We start from the raw sequence: 16336 nt of genomic DNA, 5'->3' as shown, positions 1-16336 counted from the left end.
GCAGATGGCTGAGTGTACTCGGGGATGAATAAATTATGGCTGCAAAGGGGAAAAGTGAGTTGGTGGATGCACACTGCTGTATTTGTCGCTGACATACAGGATGCTCAGCACGCTGACCTCAACATGTACCAGGCCCACCACCATTAATCACTCCACATAATCTAAGCCAGAAATTTAAGGAGCCCAAGGGATTGGCAACTTCTTGGAGTGGGAGCTGAGAAAGCTAACTAGAAGCAAAATACAAAGTGTAAAAGTGGCTCCAGATAAGATGGTAGTGGCTTCACGGTGCCCAAGAAACTCAAGAGATTTGGGGTAGACTTTAATTCATGTGGACTCAGATGTAGAGAAATCGTCTGAAGAGATATATCCTCTAGGTTCATGCTCTCAAATAAACAATTATCCGCCCCCCATGATATCACAGTGCCATTCAGGAAGCTTTTCTTTTTTTGTATTTTTTTTTATTGGAGTTCGATTTGCCAACATATAGTATAACACCCAGTGCTCATCCCGTCAATTGCCCCCCTCAGTGCCCGTCACGCAGTCACCCCATCCCCCCACTCACCTCCCCTTCCACTATGCCTTGTTCATTTCCCAGAGTTAGGAGTCTCTCATGTTCTGTCACCCTCTCTGATTTTCCCACTCATTTTCTCTTCAGGAAGCTTTTCCTAAATGGAGCACAGTGCTCAGCCTTTTAGAAATCAAATGGATTCTCAAATTCCAAGTTTTTTTCTTTTTGACAAATTTGGGATTTAAATGTAATTTTTATTAATAAAAATTTTTTATAAGCTGAAAAATTTGATACTCTCCCAATCTTTATCTTTCCATCCATGATACCTTCTTCTCGATCAGGCTCTCTTACAGCTCTCTTACAGCTGTATTTCTAGACTGAGAGGGTAAAAATATATTTATATTCAGTTATATCCTTTAAATAGTTTCATCAAGAAAGGGTACTACAATAAAAGGTTAGAAAACAAAAGTAGATAAATAATAAATTTAGCTTCTTTTCAATCTACCACTAATTTCCATTAGGTATGCCCGGTTTCTTGTAGGTCCTGAAGTCGAGGATGTCAAGAGCTGCACACCCATTCATTCTCCTTGTTGCTTAGTTGAGCTTTCCTCACAGCATCTTTTGTTTCAGTTTCTTCAGAAAATAATGTTAAGATGAACACTTTAAGGTACAAGCAACCCAAATGTCCATCAATACAGAATGGACAAAAAACATAGCATATACATACAATGGTATCTTATTCAGAGCAAGAAAAACCCTGTTACATGCTACAGCACAGATGAACCTTGAGGACATTTTGCTAAGTAAATAAGCCAATCACAAAAAAACAAACACTGTATGTATGATTCCACTTATACAAGATATCTAAAGTAGTCAAATTCACAAAAACAAAGTAGTGGTTGCCAGGGGTTGAATAAAGGATTAAAAGGGGAATTGTGTAATAGGCATAGAGCACCAGTTTTACAAGATGCAAAATTTCTGGAGATCCATTGCACAGCAATATGAATATACTTTTTCTTTTTAATATTTATTTATTTATTCATGAGAGACACAGAGAGAGATGCAGACACATAGGCAGAGGGAGAAGCAGGCCTTCTGAGGGGGGCCTGATGCCAGACTCCATCCCAGCAACCCCAGGATCATGACCTGAGCCAAAGATAGATGCTCAACCACTGAGCCACCCAAGTGTTCCCATGTGAATATACTTAACACTATTGAACTGGTCACTTAAAAATGGTTAAGATGGTTAATTTCTTCTTGTGTATTTTTTTTTACATAATTAATAGATGAAGGCATTGGTTGCAATCTCCTTTACCTTTTCATTATTGATGAGAACAGTTCACTGGTATATGTTGGGCTTTGGTAACTATTTAAGTTCTCCCAAAAGGCAGTATATAGATTGATTTTTTAAAGCAAACATTATGAAAAATTTCAAGTATTTATTGAATAGAATAGTATAATAAATCACATATATCCATTTCAGTTACAATTTTATAACAGTTACAATTATAATGAAATGATAATTACAGTTATAATCTTGCCAACCTTGTTTCATCTACTTCTCCACCATTTGGGGGGGGGGAGTATTTTAAAGCAATGCATGGATTCATTTAAAAATATACACTTCACACTTGTTTCAGAAAGTCAGAATACCTTATTTGAAGACCTTGCCACATAAAAATAATTTTTGTGATTTAGATGTAACATTTTCTATAATACCTTAATTTCTTCAATGTAAAATATAAATAGCTATATAGGAAAGATTATGGGGAATGTCTGATTAAGGATTAGGAATGTCGAATGGGAATGATTAAACCCTTATGACTGAATTAGGTACCATTTAGGAAATGCTAAAGAGTAAAGGAATAAAATGTTTAATTTTAGGAACTGAGAATTCCCTAAAGAGAACATCTTTACCTCTTCTGGATACAATGTGAGATAAAAACTTTCAAAAAATATGGTAGTTTTACCACTATTACCTGGAGAAGTGGAAGGAGCTGGGCTTCTCAACAGACCTTGTGACCTGGGATGAGTTGCTTCACCTTTCAGGGCCTTAATACCCTCATATATGACATGATGGCTTTGGAAAGGATAGTTGCTAAGGTCCTTTCCAATTCAAAGATCCAATGATTTGAAAGTAGGAGTAAATATTTTACTACAAAAGATTTCATGGTTCATTCATGGCTGAACTAACTCTAATAAAGGCCTTAGCTTTTGATATGGTTGCCATTATTCATAGGTTGTGAAAGTTGACATATCATATTTTAGCCAACATCAAGTGAAGAAGTACCTACAATATAAAGTAGCATGTAAGTTAGTATAGAAAAATTGCCAAAATTTTGTAAGGTCTTCTATTAAAGTTTTACAGAAATAGATATGATATACACTATTTTATATTCTATACTCATTTTGTATTGTAAGTCCTTAAAACTTAAAATGAAAAATTATATATAGTGAAATAATTTGAACTAAAGACTTATTTGGTTACTTTGAACCAAGAACTTTAAATAAAAGAAAGAAAGAAATTTCTTCCTTAGGAAATTAAGAGGAAAGAGAAAACTGTGTAGTAAATTTGCTTCGAAATGGTTGGCTGTGAGGGTGTAAAACTTTGTGATTGTACAAAACACTGTTCATCTAGTGCAAATGTTCTTCAGGGTGCTCTGTATATTCCATCTATCTGATCGCACCTTCTCTCTATACAAAGTGTCATTCCTTTAATAAGCATGTGCAAAAAGACTTGCTACCTTGAGGGCAGTTGAAACTTGGCTCTGTGTTAGAGTCTTGAGGAAAACGGGGAAGAAAGTGAAGGAGGAATTAAAAAATGCCAATCTTGGGGCACCTAGGTGGCTCAGTGATTGAGCATCTGCCTTTGGCTTGGGTCGTGATCTCCAGGTCCTGGGATCGAGCCTCATATTGGGCTCCCTGCAGAGAGCCTGTTTCTCTCTCTGCCTATCTCTGCTTCTCTCTGTGTGTCTCTCATGAATAAATAAATAAAATAAATAAAAATTTTTTAAAAAATAAAATAAACATTAATTAAAAATGCCAATATTTCAAAAATCTATTTCCTTTCAACAGTGTCCTTTTCATCCTCAGGGTAAAGGTAAGTAGTTGAGAGAATAAAGGAAGTAGAGAAATACCATTTGGGGTGGACTATGCTTCCTAACAGAGAGCTCCCTGGCTGAACAAGTTCTTCAAAACAAAGTTGAATCAAAGTTCCAGTCTCTAGTCACTCATGCTGGATGTTGATAGTTGATTCTGACTACTGTTGGCCATCTTTGGTGTCATATTTTGCTGCTGAGATTTAGAGACTGTTGACCAAACTCAAAAAATCCAGGACCTTGACCTGTGTTCAACTTGACAACTAAAGAGTTTCTGTGGTTATAGGAACACTTATCAAAAAATATACACTGAAGATATGAGGTCTTCACTCTGTCATATCAGTCACTGTTAGTGTCCATTTCCATCCCTCTTGCTATGCCTTTTCTGACACAGAGCACTAGGTCAGAAACATAACCTTCTAAGACCAACAAATTCATCATTGACACTCATTTCTTAGATAATACTAGATTTTTTTTTTGGAATTTTGTCAAGAAGAGAAAGGAAAATAGTAATATCTTAGGAGACCAATCCAAAAAAGATCAATAGAAAAAAAAACACAGAGCAAGACTTTTTCAGGGTGGATTCTAGAAAAATTTGTTCCTAAGATGGAACTCATAAAGATGTAACAACTAAAGAATTACTCAAGGGATGATGTGAAGAAATATCAGGAGTAACAGAGCTAGAGACAGATTGGGGATTCAGAAGAAGTATTTGAGGGCAAGACTGATTTTTGGAGAGGGAGCTTCTCCTTTCAGCATACACATATACAGCATGTACATCTGGAAGTTCTGTTCGGACACTAGTGATGGAAACGTGTCTACAGAAAACTGAATAGTTTGACCTTATACTTTGACTCAGCAATTAAAGATGCACTGTTTAAGGGATCTTACTATGCTCCATTTTCTTTATAAATGTGACTTAATGACATTTACCTACTCAATAAGATTTGCAATAACAACAGTAGGCTTTGTGTTTCTTGAAAGGAAAACACTGACTGCAAAGTAGTGGGACCATTCCTCTGTATTACCCTCCTCAGATTGCAGACAGCTAAGAATGTAGACTGGCTTCTAGTGCCCTATCATTTTTGAAGATCTCAGTTAGTAGAATTTACATTAACTGTCTGAAAGGGAAAAATCAAACCTTCCTTTTAAATATTGCTTTTCACTGAGTTCCTCTCTAATCCTTAGGTAAATTGTACACTGTTGATCTAGTTCCACAACACAATTTCTGAATGGAAACCCCCGACATGATATATTCTTCTATTTAAGGAATATTGACCCCTAAGAAAGATCAGAATGCAGAAACATTTTGGGGAAATAACACATGTAACTCTGTTATTTCTCTTATTCTGATGTGCTGGCAAGCACTAGTTAGAATAATTGGCAAGGACTAGCAAGAAATACTATTTAGACTTAGGAAAACTACAAAACTATCCCACTGGAAAGGTAAATATGTCATGTCTTACAGCCAGCAATAATAATTACAACAAGAACATCTGAGATTTTTCCCTGGGCTTTACACCACCTAAGTAATTTTCTTTAAAATATTAATTTTCTGATGCAATCTTTTCTCTCCTTGTTTCTCTTTCCCTGTCTCCCTTTTTGTTGGGAACCAAATTGAATACCTAAGTGTATTAAAATGCTCTAAAATGTCAATTTATTGAAATTATTCTATATTTTAAATAGTTGTTAGTGTTAGAAAATATTTTAATGTTATTGTTTATTCATGTATTTAAGTATACTTACAGTGATATAATGGAGACAGACTTAAAAATTAACAGTGGCGGGACACCTGGGTGGCTCAGTTGGTTAAGCATCTGCCTTTGCCTTAGCCTGCATTGGGCTCCATGCCCAGTGGGCAGCCTGCTTCTCCCTGTTCCCTCCACTTGTGTTCTCTCTCACTCTCTCTCAAATAAATAAATAAATTCCTTAAAAAAAAATTAACAGTGGTCAAGACTTTAGTTTAGTTTTTGTTCTCTTCAAGAACTTAACATCTTGTGTCAGATAATAGTTTTAATTTTTTAACCACTTAAAAATAATTACAGGAGCATTATTTTAAAAAAAACAACAATAACAAATACCAACCACCTATAGTTGATTTGTTCTTTGTTATCATAGGCAAGCTGAAACAAATAAAATGTTCGAATAAGAGCAGAATAGCATGAATGATGGTAATAGAAAAATGAAAAGTCCACAAACAAGAAATGAAATTTGAAGTTTCTTGAGTAATTTATTTACTCTGAACATGTTAAACATAGAAACCTCTTCCTCAAGAATGGCGCTTTACTATGATTCTTCATTATATTTTTTTTGTCTCAACCACCGTAGTTTGCCAACGTTGAATTAAAAAATAAAAAAGATTTACACTATTGAAATAGACTTGTTTGGGGGCTCAAGAAGTAGCTATTTACTGGTTATTCTTCATAAGAAAATCTCTAGATACAAAAAAAAAAGGTCTTTACAGTTATTTAGGATGTGGGATATTATATATCACTCCAGTAAAAGTTGAAAAACTTAGTGTTTTAAAGGTAAAATGTTAAAATATTTTTCTCAGCATAGATACTAAAGGTTATTACTATAATATAATTATGTATTGTGTAATTATGCCTTGTAAGATTTAATCAATTGGTATTTGAAAAAGGTTTATAGGTAAAGTTTTTAGAAGATTACGTTTCTGGAATTTTTTATACAGTGGAATTTCTGATGCTACAGTAAATTAAAAAGTTGGATGATTTTCATGTGATATCCTATTTCACTAATACAGAACAACCTTGAACCACACTAGAGCAATAATTACTTAACCTAAATCAGAGACCAAGCCAGGCCAAACAGCTGTTTTCATTTTGTTAGGAGATCCATTTGATTTACTCTTTTAGTCAGCTTTCATTACTGTAGAAGACAAAACTTCACTTGAGTTTTTAACCCTAAATTCTCTGCCTTGTTTGCTGCTTGCTATAAAATTGCATGGTTGAGCTGCCACAGCCGCTGAACACGCTCCGGAGCTACCGTAGTATTGTGGGAGGCTCCACTTGAGCTCAGGAGAAAGAGAAGCTTCGGAAAAAAAGAGATAAAATCTAGGTCCTTCCCACTGCTCTTTAAAAAAACAAAACAGAACAAAACCAGTCGTCATTATTTTGATTAAAAGAAAAGTTTTCTGGATTGAATACCTGACTTGAGATCCTGTAGTAGCAGAAACAGTCATCTAACAGTTGTTACCAACTGTGACATAGCTCAACCACCTTGGCAACTACAGAAAGGAATATAAAAGATGTGGAAATAGGAAATTTGAATTCAGATATGCATTACTGGTAACTAGATACAAATGTATTAGGTATTAAGTCATTACTCCTAAAATTTATCTCTTATGCCCTCTTTTAAATTGTGAAACCGGTTTTCCTAGAATTTCTAGACATGAGGATGCACCAGCATTTTTGTGGTTTGTATGATGGTTTTTGTAATTCCATAAATGTATTGTTCTCGCTGTCTCCAATGAAAATATGGTGAAACAATACTGGGACCTTCTGAGTTCATGGAAAAGATAGCTCTGACTATTTCTTAAGATTGCTGTTACTTGGGGGGAAAGTCCTTGGAATTGTTGATGCTAATTAAATCTGTTCTTTTTCTTCCCTCAAAGCAATCTGTATCTACTCCTTAAACAGAACCTGGCAAGACAGTAGGTTCTCTGTGGCTACACCAATTGACATAAATTGATTCAACCACACAAAGACAACTGTTACGTGGTCATGATGAACTCTTTGATATATTTCTGTCATGTTACATATATACATTTCTTAACCACATATCTTCCAAATTCTTATAGAGTTCCCTGAAAAAGAGTTTCGTGGTCAAATAAATTTTGTTAATACTTTCTAATATGCAATAGCATTTTGTAGCTGAGAAATCCAGCAGAAAAGATATCTTTTAAGTGTAGCTTATTTCATTGTTTCTCAAACTTATTTGGATATGAAACACTTCTTTTTCATATGACACCATAATATCCCACAATAATAGTTTTACTTTGGATGCTAGTTTGGGTTGGGGCATATCCTGTATAGATATTATCTAATTTAATTATTTCCCCAAGTGCAAAAGTATGTGGAAATTAAAGTTATTGGGAGCAAGGAGCTTGTTTTAGTGCCTATTTTTTTTAATAACAAAATAATTTGGAGGTTTTTCTAGCTAAGAAAGACACTTAGGAGATTACCGGTTTGACAAAGGCTCTTATAAACACCTTTTTTAAAAGGATAATCATTTTGACAAAACCCAGGGAACTACAATGATGCTCACTTTTTCTAGCCAACTCATAATAGTTTTAGGGAAGAGTCTTACTGAAAATAATTGAGAACTAATGATATATAGAGAAACAAAGATTATTTCCTGTGGTGCAACAGAATCTTTACAAAAAGCCATAGATTATACTTTGGATGTTAGCGATCTGCAAAGAGGGAAAGCTAGTTGAAAATTGCTTCTTTACTTAGGAAGTCTAGTCTTTAGGAAGATGGCTGGTATTCTTTAGGTGCTTTCTTGTTACCTTAAACATAGTAGATTATGTCTGGATTAGCCCACCTAACCCACATGGTGAGGTGTAAATGACTGAATGCATGCTCTAGGGACTTTTTCCTTTGCTGCACATTTTGGTATTTACCACATGGTTTTGTCCACACCAGTTTCAGTTTATGTATTAGTCTCTATCTCACCTCTTTTTTTTTTCTTTGTCTTTTTCTCCTTTTTCTTTTCTTTTCTTTTTTTCTCTTTCTTTCTTTCTTTCTTTCTTCCTTTCTTTCCCTCTTTCTCTCTCTTTCTCTCTCTCTTTTTTTCTTAAGAACTTGAGCAGGAGTTGCTAAAATTGCATCTGCAACAAGCATATCAAGGAAGCCTAGGGCTGAAAATCTTGGTCTGAAGTTCACCCTTTCACAGTCAATTTAATAAAATATGATTGACATTTGCAAACAAGTCTGTCCTACAGGAGTAAGGAGGAAGCCACATGAAACAAAGACTCCTTAATTTGAAAGAATATGAACTATAGTCTTTTTTTTTTCTGGCAGAGCTGTATATGTATTTATTATTCTCTATTTAAACTAATATAAGTTGTTTTCCTCTTGGTGTTGAAACAAATATTCCAGCCTTGCAGATGGCTGAATCTGAACAAAAAATAATTTGTTGTTGTCGTAATTGTGTTAACTAACAGCAGAATGTTAGCAATGCATCTGATGGCAAACATCAGGCCATTACTGCCATCATCACCATCAATAGCCACATACCAAAATAATAATCGTAATGTCTTTATATTGTATACTTTTCCATAGTTTCAAAATTACTGTAATTTATGTTATCTCTTGTTCTTCTCAAAACAACCTCAAGACTTAGATAAGGGTGGAACTATTATTACTCTATTTAAGAAATGAGCAAAGTGAGGTTCAGAAAGGTTCAGTGACTTGCCCAATGCCACAGAGTTCATGACTGGTGAAGCTGAGATTCAAGCTAGGAGGTTTTTTTAAAAATTATTTTATTTATTTGGGGTAGAGAGAGTGAGCATGAACAAGGGAAGAGGCAGAGTGAGAGAGAGAAGCAGACTCCTTGCTGAGCAGGGGCTTGATTCAAAGACTCTGGGATGATGACCTGAGCTGAAGGCAGACGCTTAACTGACTGAGCCACCCAGGTGCCCCCATACTAGGATTTTTCTGATATCCAGTTTCTTTCTACTTCTCTCTACTGTCTAAAATATTATATTTCATTGTAGTTTTCATTAAATATTTTGTCTGCCATTTTTTTAAATAAAAACAATCCCACAGCATTTATTATCCTCTGGTAATAATATACAGGTAATCAAAACGATACAAACAAGGATTTTAGAACTATATTCCCAAAAAAAGACATCTAAAAAAACAAACTACGTGGCCTTCTCAAGAATTTCTCACTTCATTGATCATTCTAGTTGGAGACACTTTGGAGCAGAGTAATATCTCCTTTTAGCATGACCCGACCCAGTTGTTTTCTTGATTTTGTTTTAGAATGAATCTCTATGGCATCATCTAATACAAGGTTCATGTACTCATCAAAACCAATGATACAGCCCTCTATCCGCATATTTACTGGCTCATAAAGCCATACCTGAATCCGAGATCTATTTTGCAAGTATCTGAAGATGATATTGATGGACTGAACCATCACCTTCTGCACTTTTTGGCCCTGACCACGGTAAACCATAGTGGAAGCTGACAAAGACCACACCTTTGTCTGCCATTGATTTAAAAAAACCTCATTCCACTTTTAAGCCTTAATGGTATAAAAAAAAATCCTATATTTGACAGTGTTGATTTCAAATATAGTTATGTAGTCAATGCAGCTTTCTCAGTTACAAACTAATTAACTGCTTGTTAGTTGAAAGATTTAAATTTACAAATGCAAAGTACTTTCTGAAATTTATGGTTCCTCGTGAAACAATAAAAACTTTTATCCCCATTTCTGTAACTGCATAAGGAAATTAATTAGTCACAGAATGACAAAAGATTAAGTCAAGTATTTAAATTTCTAATCTATTGCTTACTGTTTAAGTAACTTTGGTTTTCTTGCTTAGGTCAAGTACAAATGAGCTAGAAAAGGAAAGATGCCAACAGATATATGTATTATAAATAACAGAACCCTTGGTTTAAAGAGCAACATTCTTGGGGTGCCTAGGTGGCTCAGTCAGTTAAATGTCCCACTCTTGATTTTGGCTTAAGTCATGATCTCAGGGTTGTGAGATCAAGTCCCAAGTCAGGCTCTGTGCTGGATGTCTAATTATACCATTGAATATATTCCCTATACTGTGCCTTTCTTGCCTGTGACTTTTTTTTAAAAAAAGATGTTATTTATTTATTTGGCAGAGAGAGAGAGAGAACAAGCAGAGAAAGCAGCTGGCAAGGGGAGGAGGAGAAGCAGGCTCTCTGCTAAGCAGAGAGCCCAGTGTGGGGCTTGATCCCAGGACCCTGGGATCATGACCTGAGCTGAAGGCAGGCACTTAAGCAACTGAGCCACTCAGGTGCCACACCTGTGACTTCTTCATCCCATAACTAGAAGCTTGTATCTCCTCCTCCCTTTCACCAGTTCTGCCTATCTCCTCAACCTCTCTGGCAAACATCAGTTTGATCTCTGTATTTATAGGTCTGATTCTGCTTTCTGTTTATTCATTTGTTTTGTTTGATAGATTCTACATATAAGTGAAATCATGCCATTTGCCTATCTGATTTATTTCACTTAGCATAATACCCTCTAGGTCCATCGCTGTTGTCACAAATGGCAAGGTTTCATCCTTTTTTATGGTTGAGCAACATTCTCTATTGTATGTATGTATGTATGCTCCCTACGTGTATGCATATGCATATACCACATCTCCTTTATCCATTCATCTACCAGTGGATCCCTGGGTTGCTTTTGTGTCCTGGCTATTGTAAATAATGCTGCAATTGAGAGGAGCGAATTTATCTTTTCAAATTAGTGTTTTCAGTTTCTTTGGATAAATACTCAGAAGTAAAATTGCTGGATCATATGTAGTTCTATTTCTAATTTGTTGAGGAACCTCCATATTGTTTCCCATAGTGGCAGCACCAGTTTGCATACCAACTGACAGCATACTAGGGTTTCCTTTCTTTTTTTTTTAAGATTTTATTTATTTATTCATGAGAGACACAGAGAGAGAGAGGCAGAGACACAGGCAGACGGAGAAGCAGGCTCCATGCAAGGAGACTGACATGGGACTCGATTCCAGGTCTCCAGGATCAGGCCCTGGGCTGAAGGCGGAGCTAAACCGTTGAGCCACTGGTGCTGCCCCAGGGTTTCCTTTCTCCACACCCTCTTTAATACCTGTTATTTCTTGCCTTTTTGATTCTAACCATTCTGACAGTTGTAAGGTGATATCTCATTGTGGTTTTGATTTGCATTCTTCTGATAATTGGTAATGTTGAGCATTTGTTCATATGTGTTTGCAACCTGTATGTCTTTGGAGAAATGTCTCTTCAGGTCCTCTGTTTATATTTCAATTGGATTATTTGGGGGTTTTGGTGTTGAGTTTTGTAAATTCTTTATGTATTTTGATACTAACCCCTTATTGGATATATCATTTGTGAAAATCTTCCATTTAATAGTTTATCTCTTCATTTTGTTGAATGGTTTCCTTTGCTGTGAAAAGCTTTTCATTTTGGTGTAGTCCCAATAGTTTAATTTTGCTTTTGTTTCCCTTGCCTGAGGAGACATATCTAGAAAAATGTTGCTAAAGCCAATGTCAAAGAAATCACTGCTTATGTCTTCTAGGTGTTTTATAGTTTCATATGGAGAGCCACCTTACGTTTTGTCTAGAGAATTACACAGACTTCATGTGGAAAAACCATGTTGCTAAAAGTTGACTCTGTTGTGTAACTTGCTGACTTTGGTATATAAAGAATATACCAATAACTCACTATATTAGTGAGGTGTGGTCTTTAAAATGTGGGGTCAGTCATGGGTTTCATAAGACCATCCACGCATTGCCCTTGGCTGACCCTGCTTGGAACCAATGGCACGTTCATGATAGGTGACAGGGATTTGGATGCAATTTTTATCCTGTGCACAAGAGGTGTAGGCTATGTTCAGCATCAATATAAAACAGATCACTTAAGTTATAACACAAAACACAGGAGAGAATAGGACTGCTCTACTGAGGTCAGATTTCCATTAGCAAAGCTAAGCATCAGAATGAAATGATGGATTAGTCCAGTTAGGCAAAATCTTGCTTACTCACTTTCCCCAAATTAGCACATTTTTTTGTCCTTGGTGATTTGGATAATTACTTCATTTCACTGCTGTCCTCTGCTTGTTGAGGCCTGGACTTAGCTAGTAATTAACATAGCCTGAATTGCAATTTGTCAGTCTACTTCAATTCAGAAAATATTTAAGGAACACCTAGTATATGTTAATTATTGTGCTGTGTTTTGAAACTCAAAGGTGAATAAAACATGGTCCCTATCTCTCTGGAACTCATAGTCTGTATAGGCAGGGAGAAAGCAAACTCCTACCACTACTGTAATATAAGTGCTTTATCAGTGATGGAGGTGGGTAGGGAGGCAGGAAGACAGTGTTCTGCAAGAGTACACATAAGAGAATTGTTAATCAGAAGTCAAGGAAGTATTGTTTGAAGTAAGTGTAAGCAGAAGTAAAGAGTATTTGGAAGAGCATTCTGGAGTTTCAGCATTCATTATCTACATTTGAGATTGTAAATGCCAAATAAGTAGAGAATTAAAGCTCTTGCATACAAAGGCAAAGATAGTTTTAGATGAGAGTTAAGTTACTGATGAATCAATAGATGGAGAAAATAGAGTCTATTGGTTTTAAATTTCTTTGCTATTGCTAAGGTAAGTTAGTGCTTCTTCTAACAGAGGAAGTCACTATGAACTCTTAACCAAAGGTGCAGGGAAATTGGATCTTTTTAAACATTGATTTTTTTCAGATCCCTCCTGAATATTAGAGATGGAGCACCAATTTAAAACAAACACAGCATTCTTAGACATGGGTGCCCAGTTGTGCCCTAAGGCTTTTTCTTCCATTCAAAAGTTCAGTCTGAAGCTTCCTGGCAGCACTAAGAAATCCCTACATAATATTCCATGCTAAGGAAAAGGTTCACTTTTGGAAAACTTTTGGAATAAAGATTGACAGTGAGATCCCTTCCAGAAAACCAGCTGCAGCAAAGATTGTTAGAGAATGTCACTCAGATTTTTACTAGAGGAGCAAAACTGTCCTGGAGGTGTGTTCAGCCTGTTGATGGTCACAGTAATCAGAAGCAATGTTTGAAAGTTAGGGTGGAATCATGGAGAAGTAATACTCAAAAGAAAAAGGGCCTTATAGGACATCACATTAAAGTGATAATCATACCTATATTAAATATTCCATTGGGTTATCTTCTAAAACCTTTTCCAGTTAATAATTATATGCTAGTATTTTTATACTTAGAGAAAAGTATTGACTAACAAAAACAATTGCTGGGAGTAGTTTGTCTAGAAGTGACTTGTCCCAATTCATTCATTTTCTCATTCCTTTACAGATGACATTTGTTTTCAGAATATATGGTCATAGTCAGAGGTCGTTCTAACACCTCTAAGTAAAAGAGGTCTTAGAACTAAGTAAAAGCAAGTATTTTAGATTCCAGATTTTGTTAATTCATGATTAGAGTAATGTTTTAGGAGGATTAATTGGAACTCTGTGCATAGGCCAAAGATCTGGGGGGAAACTCAAAACAAAAAGCTTAGACAGAATGATGGGGATCCCTGGGTGGCTCAGCGGTTTAGCACCTGCCTTTGGCCCAGGGCATGATCCTGGAGTCTCGGGATCAAGTCCCACATCAGGTTCCCTGCATGGAGCCTGCTTCTCCCTCTGCCTGTGTCTTTGCCTCTCTCTCTCTCTCTCTCTCTCTAATAAATAAATAAAATATTTTAAAAAAAGCTTAGACAGAATGAAATAGTAATCTAGAGTAGAGGAGATAAATCCTGGTTGCTAGGATGATGGTTGTAGAAAAAAAAGTAAAAATAAGAGAAACACAGAAGGAAAAATGGACAAAAATAAGTAACAATTAAATGTAAGTGGAATAAGGTATAGAGCAGAGTTAGGGTCAGAGAAACAACTAAGTGGAAAAGTTGAAAAGTAAAAACAATTTGAGGAGAAAAGTGGAAAAGATGAAGTATTGATTTAGGACAGCTGGGATACAATTGGGTGGAGGTTAATGAGGGGCAGAGAGAGAGATGGAGACAAAGACCTACCTTATATATTGATAATAACAATGAAAGAGTAGTCTGCTAAACTCGAGTGATGGGGTCTTAAATGAAATGGACTCTCAGAAATCATCAGTTAGGAATATTGAACTGCCCTCCATATTCCTATTCTTCTTACTGTTTTATTTCAATAAGTATTTGGTTCAACTTTAACATAATGTTATTCTTTTATAAGTAACATTTAAAACCACATCATACTGGATTTTTAATAATGGAAATGAGCAAGAGTCAGTTTCCTAATATGATCAGTGTTGGCAAAAAAATATGTAATATTCTTATTAAAATGTAAGTTTTTATATAATTTATATGCTTTACATATTATTATTATTCTTATTAGTAGTAGTATTATTATATTATTAATGATTACTTTAAGTGGGACCTGTACTATACAAAAAATAATGACAATCTCTCAAAATTTTTCCACATCATCCATGGATTTCTAGAGGTCTTGTCTTCCTTTTTTCTTTTCTTTTCTTTCTTTCTTTCTTTCTTTCTTTCTTTCTTTCTTTCTTTCTTTCTTTCTTTTTTTAGTAATAAAAGTATATGGACCTCTGTAAGTAAATAAATTCCCTATGAGGCATCTAATTCTCAGAGGTTTATTTTAAAGATTTATAAGTCATACAACTTTACTCTGTCTTTATAAGTCATGCAACTTATACATACAAAATTTATAAGTGATACAACTTTACTCTGTCTTTTTAAGGTACTCTATTCCATTTAGAAATCTTATCTCCAAGAAGGCATTAGCCCAGCATATTACTTTATTCTTCTGATACACTCTGCTAGGCTTGTTAGAATCACTTGAGAATGTTCTTCTGGGGAGAAAATCTCCTTTGGAAGTATTTTTTCAATTCTTACTACTTCTGGACCTCCCTTCTTCTGTATCAAGGCACAATAGTTACTGGAGAAAGTTAACAAAAACACAAATTGTGTTATAAACTCTTTTCCTGGAACTTACTTTGGTATCAAACTTTCCTTCTTCCTCCCACTTCTGGCCCCACCAATTTACAGGTTGTCCCAGCCTAACTCAAGCAGGGATTTAAAATCTGTTAGAGAGCTCAGCCTGTTGATTTACAGAGTTGAAGTCTGCACAGAGGAATCATCTGTAATGGGATTCTTTGCTCCCTGGAGAGACATTACATAGCAAAGCTGTAAATTACTAAAGAAATAGAGGAGGAGGAAGGGGAGATGTATACTCAGTAAAAATAGGATATACTATTGATCGGAGAAGTTGTCTTTTAACTTTTTTTTTTTTTTTTACCATAAGATTACATGGAAAAAAGAAGGATGGATATTTAAGAAATTGAGTGTACTATATTTGTTGTCCCATTTATTTACTTAGTATGAGATAGATTTGGTTTACCAGTTGTTTCTAAGTGAATCCTTAATTTTCCCCCCAGGGATTTATTTTTTTTAAGGCATTAGTTCCTTAAGCCTATGTGACAATATATTTGAATCTAATTTGCAGCCAGGAATCATCACAATCAGTCCTTTGCCCTCTGCATTATCCCCAAATCAAACTACGATACTGGCTTGATCAGAGTAATGTACAAGGTATAGGTAGTAATATAAAGTTCTAAGTGAAAATGTCCTGAATACATTGCCAGAGCAATGAGACTAGCCAACAGAGAAATAGATGACCTCAGGAAATGTCTGGCTTAACAAATGTATATCTTTAAATTGGAAATCTAATTATTTGCCTTAGATTTGTACTGCTGGGAACCTAATGCAAGACCATGTTAAATAAACTTATTATTTCCGTTTTTCATTTAACCTGTGGGTTATAGTATGACCAATCTGTTTTATATCCTCAATCAACAGATGATTGTATTTGGTAATAATTTATCAAGAATAAAAATCTGTTTTTGAAACTAATCACCTCATGTTAGGTCTGCCCTTTTTCAAAACCACCATCTGATATTCATTTTGTCTGCAAGACAAACATACTGATGAAA

The 16336-nt window shown here is 35.4% G+C and overlaps 2 protein-coding genes across 9 annotated transcripts in view; one reads left to right on the top strand and one right to left on the bottom strand.

Moving 5' to 3' along the window:
• The window catches only part of SLC25A21 (solute carrier family 25 member 21), a 470325-nt gene that overhangs the window by 115054 nt on the left and 338935 nt on the right, over positions 1 to 16336 (top strand). The gene's annotated exons all lie outside the window — the stretch shown is intronic.
• Positions 9538 to 9813, bottom strand: LOC112935370 (small nuclear ribonucleoprotein E-like). The gene has a single exon (XM_072760446.1). The coding sequence runs from the start codon at positions 9811 to 9813 to the stop codon at positions 9538 to 9540; it is 276 nt and encodes a 91-aa protein (XP_072616547.1).

Source organism: Vulpes vulpes, chromosome 6 (assembly GCF_048418805.1).
Source record: "Vulpes vulpes isolate BD-2025 chromosome 6, VulVul3, whole genome shotgun sequence".
Taxonomy (NCBI): Eukaryota; Metazoa; Chordata; class Mammalia; order Carnivora; family Canidae; genus Vulpes; species Vulpes vulpes.
This window is presented reverse-complemented; position numbering and strand designations above follow the sequence as displayed.